The sequence below is a fragment of the Tetrao urogallus genome (genome assembly GCF_951394365.1).
Source record: "Tetrao urogallus genome assembly, chromosome: 1".
Classification (NCBI taxonomy): domain Eukaryota; kingdom Metazoa; phylum Chordata; class Aves; order Galliformes; family Phasianidae; genus Tetrao; species Tetrao urogallus.
The window spans coordinates 160194763-160203114 of record NC_136813.1 but is presented as its reverse complement, the minus strand read 5'-3'; the positions used below and the strand labels follow the sequence as shown (position 1 = coordinate 160203114).

The 8352-nt window shown below is 44.3% G+C and overlaps 1 protein-coding gene across 1 annotated transcript in view; it reads left to right on the top strand.

The window, feature by feature from the left end:
* Positions 1-2354: 2354 nt before the first annotated feature.
* MSRB3 (methionine sulfoxide reductase B3) overlaps positions 2355-8352 on the top strand; it is a gene marked incomplete at both ends in the record, with an annotated part of 64205 nt that continues 58207 nt past the window's right edge. The window contains one exon of the mRNA XM_079542905.1: positions 2355-2430. Within this exon, the coding sequence (XP_079399031.1) occupies positions 2355-2430 (76 nt within the window). The remainder of the gene's footprint in view (positions 2431-8352) is intronic.

Here is an 8352-nt window from a genome sequence, read left to right as displayed (position 1 = left end):
TTGTGTTCGCCCAGATGCCTACACCGAGCTGCACGGGGAGATGTTTCACAGACAGGTGCAAGGCTTCCCTGTGAGAAGCTGGTGGGAGAGGAGTAAGTCTGGCTACCTTTTGGCATTCTGGCCTCCAGCACAGGTGAGAATGCTCCCAGTTTGAAGCAACAGGGACAGAAGGTTTCTGTGCTGCTGGGTTTGGCGGCACTGCGCTGTCAGGAAGCTGCGTGGTGAGCTCTGCTGACACGCAGTCCCCACTGAAGCAGCTGGTGGTCTGTAGCCCAGCAGTGAGCAGGGTTGTGACGTGATGTGAACGTCAGCCTTGGGGACCAGATGTCCTTGCTGTGCTTGTAGTCAGGACTTTGCTCAGCGCATGCCCACACACAGGCAGGGCAGGGCGTGACTTTCGGCAACCTGGGGCTGTTCCCCACCACCCACCTTTGCCTCGGCAGCCCAGGAGGCCTCGCGGTGATGCCGAATGGCCAACATGTCTGCTTGAGCCGGGCTCAAGCATGGAGACGAAGAGCCCCGCTGGCCCGGCTTGGTGTTGGGCGAACGGTGGTCCCTGACCATGCCTCCCTTCTCAAGGTCTTCTCTCGGTGCCGACCGCTAGATGGGGCCGGCCAATCTCGGTAGCAGCGGGATCTGCACAGCCATAAATCACCCCGCCGGCGGGCTGAGGGCCCCGCTGCTGGGGCACCCCAGCTTTTGAAGGGCAAAATGCGCCTTTGTTCCCCGGCTGACCTGCGCCGTGACTTCAGCGCCGCGTTTCCCGCCGGCCTCGCCGGCACTGACACAAGCCAGATGGCCGCGGCTGGCAGGCCTGCGCTGCCGGGCAGGGTGGGAAGGTTTTATGGCCGGCTGCGGGAGCGCGGCGAGGCTGCAGCCCGGCCGGGTAATTACGCTTTCACTGCGCACTTTATTCCTGGCAGCGAAGGTCGCTGGGAAAAAAAAAAAAAAAAAAAAAAAAAAGTCACGTTTTTATTTGTAGTGTTCGTTACGGACAGACCTTTGATCTTTTATTAGTCGGTAGTCTGCTCTGGAGGAATTTTTTTCCTTTTTTTTTTATTTTTATTTTTTTTTTAAACCGGTCCTGCAGTCTCTCGTGAAAATGACATGTTTATTTATGTTTAATGGCTCTCTCAGGCTGTTCATTGTGCGGTACTTACCTTCCCCCTCCTCTTTGCCTCCATTTAGTAACACAAAAATGTTTTGGTTTTGCAGCGAGTTTAGTTTGGAGAAGTCAGAGTTCAGGCATGTTAATACAAGCAGTTTTCCCTCAGATATACTCCAGAGCGATGCGGTAACATACATCAGCGTGCGCTATGCATTTGCTTGCTCGGGGGTCGGAAGAGGCTGCGATCGCCTCCCCCTTCCCTCAGGAAATGCCCGCCGTGAAACCATGCCCAGCACTAGCCGGGCGCTGAGGCCCCCACGGAGGGGAGGCCCTCGCAAGGAGCCATGCTTGTGCTTCACCGCCTGGCCTGGGCTGCTCCTCCGGCATCACTGAGTGCCGTGCTGCTGCATCCTGTGTCACGTTCCCTGCTGCGGCCGTGCTGCCAGGCAGCTGCGTGTCCTCCTTCCCATGGCGGGGAAATGAAGCAATTGGTGTTAAATCCGTCCCAAAGAAAACCTTGCGAGTGCCTTCTCTCTCTATTTTCTATATTTAAACTGGCCAGAGGATTGTTTAAATATATCTCACGGACGGTTTACAATGCAAATTATTTCCTGCCTTTAAAACAAGAAGTCGTGGGTTTGAGATATCTGGCAAGTTTATTGCAGTGAGATGTCACGTTCAGACGAGTCATCAAAAGAACAATTTTTAGCGGTGACTGATTTCTTGCGCTCACCATTCAGAAATGTGGAGCTTGGTTTTTTTAACAAAACAAAAAGGAAAATCCTGCCACATTATGGGATGTTGAAAGCAGGAGTCCTGCCATCTAGCTTGGGCCACCAGTGCTGCCCCTCAGGGCTTCCCCACTTGTGATCGCGCAAGTTGCTGCCCCACATTGCTCAGTGTTTGGGATCTTAAGCATCTGCTGTAAAGGCTTCCAATAAAGATATCCCCTCCCTCACGTGTGGCTCAGAAAGCTGCTCTGCAGAAGGCTGTGTAATACGTACTGAAACCTTAACGGGGGGAGCAGAAGAAACCCACCAAGAAAGGTGCATTTAGAATGTGATGGTCTTGAATAACTTGTAAGCATTGTTTTTTTCTGTGAATGTATCTTAACATTTTTGATGTTTTAATTTGTTCTCATCTTTTTTTTTTTTCTTTTTTTTTTTTTTTCTTTTTTTTTTTCTTCCCTACTCAGCTCTTGCCCCTGTTGTTTGCCTCTGGTTTTGTTGGTGAGGATATCACAGTGATGTCTGCATTCAACCTGCTGCATTTGGTGACAAAGAGCCAGCCAGTGGCCCTGCGAGCCTGTGGGCTTCCCTCAGGTTGAATGGGTGCTGCTTGTCGTGTCATGCGTAATGAAGGCCCGTTAGCAATGGGTGTCTCTGCTGCAGGAAACGCTGTGCTATGGGTTGCTCTGCTTTGTTTAAATTTGCCTTGGAACCAGAACTTTGTTTGCTTTTCTTTTAAAGTCACCGGCTTGGCTGAGGGTTTCCATAGCCTAGATTTTACTCTGCTTGGCAGTGCTGTCCAGCTTCCTTGTCCAACAAATTCTGAATTGAATTTTTTTTATTCTCCTCATTGTTGGAAAAGCAGTGGAATTAAAGATCAGTTATGTTCAGTGCTGTCTACAATTTTTTTCAAAAGATACTTACTGGAATTCAGCATTGAATTGCAGCTGCATCTGATAACAGCCTTTCCAAAATCTTCAGAAGTGCGCTGTGGTAGCATTGAATGTTTCCCTTTTAAAAGTTTCAATGTAACTTAAATACATTACACTGAAAATTATGTATAAAAAGTGTTCAGAATTTGAAGTGTAATTCTTTTTTCCCCTCTGACGGCATATTTAGTGGCTTGACACTTCTGCAAGTAAATAAATAACTAAATGGAAATATGCAACCTCATGTTCCAGTGCAACTGCACGTCTCAAGCAATGTCCAAGGCCTGCTGCTAGGTCTGCGAGGGCTGCCACAAGGCCCATCCTGTATGATTTGTACCTCAAACCCAACAGTACTTTGTATTTCACTGAAACAACAGTATTTGTAATATCTGCCTAATAATGCCAGCGTACATGCTTACGGGAGAGAAAATACAAGCTGCAGAGTTAATTTTGACTGTTACTAGGAATTTTCTTGACACTTAGATAAAAGAAAGATAAGATCCTGGCTGATCAGTGTTTGAAACATCAAATAAGAACCAGCGTGGGTGTCTGTATGACACAACTGTTTCATAAGGGTACAGAATGTTATAAGCACTTTTTTCTAGAGCTGTACTTAACAAGCATATGGAGGTGATGTTCTAAAGATTTTTTCAGTGATAAGACATCAGTTTTCAAGCTGATGGACTCTCTAAAGCTGATTACATTCTATTTGAACTAAATCTGAGTCCAATTTTTGCAGCATTTGTGTTCTGTTTTCCCCCACATGTGCACAAAACTCCCATTAACCTAGATAGGAGCTACAAACACATATTGAGGAAGAGAGAGAATAGCCCACATTGTGTCAGTCTGACCTTTGTTTCCTGTTCTATTTGCTGCCAGATTTTAAATCCTAAAAATACAGGATAAGCAAATTTCCTTAGCCCTCTTGATGCACCTTTTGATGTGCGCTCACATGGCCGGGGCCTGCCCCAACACGGGGACAGTCGCTGTGCTGGTTATTTTGTCCCTGCTTTGCAAAGGGGATGTCACATTGGCGAGCTGGGAACACCGTCTGCAGGAGGCTGTTCTACTGCATACCTCTTGGTGAAGTATTGTGCTGGCAGTTTTGTCCAATCCTTTTACTGCCATAATGTGGTAGTCAAATTTTGGAATCAGAAGTTGATAGCACTACTACCTATTCGTGTGCATTTGCTCCGTAACTGTGCAAGCATCAATAGTACGAGTTCCACCCACTGACTACTTATGTATATATTTTAAACCAAAATTCATCTGCTAACAGTGGAATAATATACAATCACATATCTCACATATTTTAAGAGTAATCTGAATTCCCCAGATGCTTATAAATTAACGTAGACTTGCTTTGCTTTTGGTTTGTTTTTTTGTGTGTGGTGAACTGAGGGGGTTACAAGTAAATGGTGTAACATGTATCAAATTAAACATGGGAATGAGATCTGGAGGCAACATCTGTTTAAATGCCACAATCCACTGTGACTTCATTTTTGAATATACAGAAAACGCCCCAAGTTCTCATGACTTTTTTTCTACCATTACATTGTATTGGTGCTTTTCCCACCAGCCCTTTCTTTGTGAGTTGCAGCTCAGCAACGGTATCACTTCAGGCCAAGGATCCTGCAAGTCTCAAATGGTGCAGAGCTTGTCCTGCTTCTAGCCAAATAGCAGATTTCATAGGAAGGAGACAATCTGTCTTTTGCAACCCCTGTCTACTCAGTGCAAAGGAACAAAGTGCTGGCATGGACTTCAACCTTGAGCTCTGCTACCAAACCAAAGGCTCTGGCTGAGGCCAGTACTGTCTTAGGTATGAGCTGAGCTTCCCAGCACTGTTCTGAATTCCAGACAGTTAAACATTTACAGGACAAGGTCTTCAATGTGAAAGTATGATTTCATTTCAGTGCTCTGTCTGTCCTTCATGGAACAAAATGATGTCACATTGTGTGTACTTTGTCCTTAATACAAAGTCACAGGGGCAGATCAGAAGCAAGCTAAATGAATGGCATGATGCTCAGAAGTACCTTAGATCAGTGTGCACCTTTCTTTTCCCTCAGATGCTGTTTTGCAGGCGTGTGCAGGTTATGCTGGATGACTGGTAAACCAAACTAATCCTAGGCCAGAGAAGTCTTTATATGTTCTCTTTCTCCATTTGTATATTAGCACCCGTGGTGTGAGCGCACTCTTCTAAATGGTCTTTTAAAAATATTTCTTTTCTGAAGCTAGGACGAAATGTTTCGATGTGTGCAAATCCATCGTGCTGTCTGCCCTCAGTGCGCTGCTTACAGCGTTGCAGCGCCAGGCCCTAGCCCAGCAGCCCCAGTAGATGGCACCAAGCATATGCTGTTCCACACACCCCGAGCTATATGGAAAGCTTCCCGTTTAGTGGTCATTCATACGTAAAGTACACCTCGAGACCTTCGGAATATTTTAAAGTATTTTAGTAAACGCATGGCCATTGGGAAAATCACATAAATCTGTGCTCATAGCCAGACTCAACTATGTCGGTTCAAGATTTCATTTCCAGCAAAGTACAGCTCCATTGTATTTTTGTGTGATTTAGAGATGCTGTTTCTTGAGGCTGCCCTATTGAGGTCGAATGCTCTAAATTTCCGAAGAAATGTGGGATGCACTCAGCACCTGCCAGCATTTAGTTCACAGAAATTAAATCCCCTCTTTTTTAATTTTTTTTTTTTTTTTTGAAAACACACACACAAAAATCCCCAAACTTTTAATCCAAAAGCTGTTTCAGCTGCTGTAGAGCATACAACAAGTAACCAATAGAAATAATGATTGTGCAGATTCCATGTACATGTTTTCTGTAGCAGACCAACGAGATACAAAGTAAAAAGTTATCTGACTTTGCTTTGCTGTGTCTTTTAATTAGTATGGGTTCTCATTTCTTAAAAAAATTCCTTTAATACTTTGAATGTTATGCTGCTTACATCACATTTGTTGCATGAGACAATTTGGCTTTTCCTCTTCTGTGGATCAAAGAAAATTGTAAAAATAAGCAAAAGTAATGATAAAGAAATGACAGGAGTAGAGTTGGTATTTCTTTCCAGGACACGTGTGAAATAATAAAGTTCTAGATAACACTGAAGTGTTGTGAAGTGTTTAATTACTAAAATAACTACTAGTAGGAAACCATGCTTTTATAGGCTTAGATTAAGATACAATACATCTGTATGAAGATGGTGCTGGGCATATGGTGTAAGTCTTTATTTAACAAACATCTATAGCTTGTTTCTCACTTGTTTTATTAAATGTTAGTCTCAGCTTCAGTAAAACTGTCTTGCCATAAAATTGAAATGAATAGCTAGTGAACAGAAAGTTACTGGGTCTCCAAACTGAACTTTGAACAGAAAGGATTACTCTGAGGAGCAGATCTTGCAAACAGTTAGGAGTTATTCCTGTGCGTTTGTCCCTGTGAACTCTCCAACTGCTCGTGTCAGTGAAACTATCTGTGCACGCAGCGTTTGCCACATCTGCCCTCAACACTAAAGGCCTAGAAGAGACCTTGGTCTCATGCATTCCAAGCATGTTGGCTGCTTTCAGCCTTGCTGCTCACTGGGTAGATATGAAAATGTTGCATACCGTATGTTTGTATGCTCAGAGGTGTAACTTCTGTAATTCATGTTTTAACTTCCCCTTAGCTTTCCGTAATGCATATCACCAAAGATGTATGATTACAGGTGGCTCTTCACATGTCCTGAAAGAGAATAAAAGTGAGACTGAGTTGCTGTATAACAATGCTGCTGGTACGGCTATGGTTAAATGCCTGTCAGTGTTTTCATTATAAATCCCTATTTTCTGGGGTTTATAACATGAATGTAAAAATTTGCTCTGGGCTTACATGTGTCATACAAGGTCTCAGCTGGATGTTCTTGTTCCTCAGAACTGACTGGGGGGCAAAAGTTAAAACTTAGTTCTATGAAACTAAATTAAGTTAAAAAAAAAAAAAAAAAAAAAAAAAGCAAATATATCAATTTGGAAAAAAAAAAGTTTAGTTTCGTTTTTCACTTCATTACAGTCTTACCAATTATCTGTCCACTGCCTCCCAGTGATTAGGAGAACCATCCATTTGACACATGCTTGAGCAGGCACTATGTGAGCACAGCAGCAAGCAGCATGTGAAGCTGTTCGTGTGTCATTAATATACAAATGTGTTTGTATCTCTGTTTGCTTCTTGGTGATAGTGATGATAACAGAATGCTGCATTGTCATAATAGAGCATAAAGTTGTTTTTGTTTTTTTTTTTGAAAGGCTTGAGAATGGTTTAAAAAATGAGTCTGTATAACTGTCTTAATGGAAGTATATTTAATGTTGTTTCTGCTTAAAATGTTATCCTGTGTTTATGAATGTTTGTTTAATACAACAGTATTCAGTCTAGAATGCCTTATTTAATACAGTTTAACATAATGTCTTATTTAATACAGCTTAACATGACATTTATTTGTAGATATCTCACTGGGAGTGATACCCTTATGATGCCTGATGCTTGCAAATCTTGGGATGATACAGAAGACCAGAAACCCTTTGTTAATGCACTTTATTTTGTACGCAGGCTATGTACCTTTTTCACCCCTCTCCTTGTTCTCTCTGTACCAGGAGGCTGTGGGCAGAGGCTGTTCAGGGCTCTGTGCTGCTGAGAGCCATGGGATGAGGAGATCCTTGTGCCCCCAGTGCTGCGCACAGAGCCAGTTCCTCAGCACAGTCCCTGATGGATCTCTTTAAGGCATTTGCTTCCCTTCCTACTCCTATAAGGGACTCACCGCAAGCCATTTTTACCTTTCTCACAAGAATGTTTTAATCTTGAGAGCTCATAAATTCCCTGCCTTCCACTGCTGCGCCCAGAGCAGTTTGGGCTTACTGCATTTCTGCAGCAAAAGATGGATGTAAAAGGTGAAGTTCTGTTGCTGACAGTGTTTCTGTGCTTTAAAAGCTGCAGTACAAAGCTGCTCTTTTAGTTATGAGGCCATCTGGGTGTGACTGGAGGTCTGAGGACACCTTTAAGGGCTGCCTTCACTCTTTCCCTTTCAATTAAAAGCAACTCCCAGCCTTGGCCTTTCTCTGAGGAGTACATAAGAAGACAGGAATGTGAGGGGAAAGAGAGATGACAGCATGCAGAGGGAAAGGAGATGTTATCTGCTGCACAGCTGAGGGAGGGCAGGCAAGAAAAGGTGCAGTTCAGGAAGAAGGATAGGATGTTAACCCTCGAGTCATTAAGAATGTGTTTGCAAGCGATGGAGGAGATGATCCAGCAGGTCCCTCATCCAGGGGGTGCACATGCTGGAGTTGGATGGCACTCTGAGTGGGTCTGGAGGCACAGGAAGCACCAAGGCCTAGCTGCTCCATTAACCACAGCTTGCTCACTGGAGGTCACTGTCTTGAAAGAAAATGAGGAGTGGAGAGAAATTGCGACCCAGGAGGCCTGCAAGCAAGAGAAGCTGGCAACTGCCAACCTTTTAGTCCTGATGCATGTTAAGAGGGGAGGGGGCTACCACGTTGATTTCCGTGGTGGCTGTAGCCAAGTGAGAGCCGCAGCACAGGAGCCCGGCGCCTTCCCGCTGGCTGC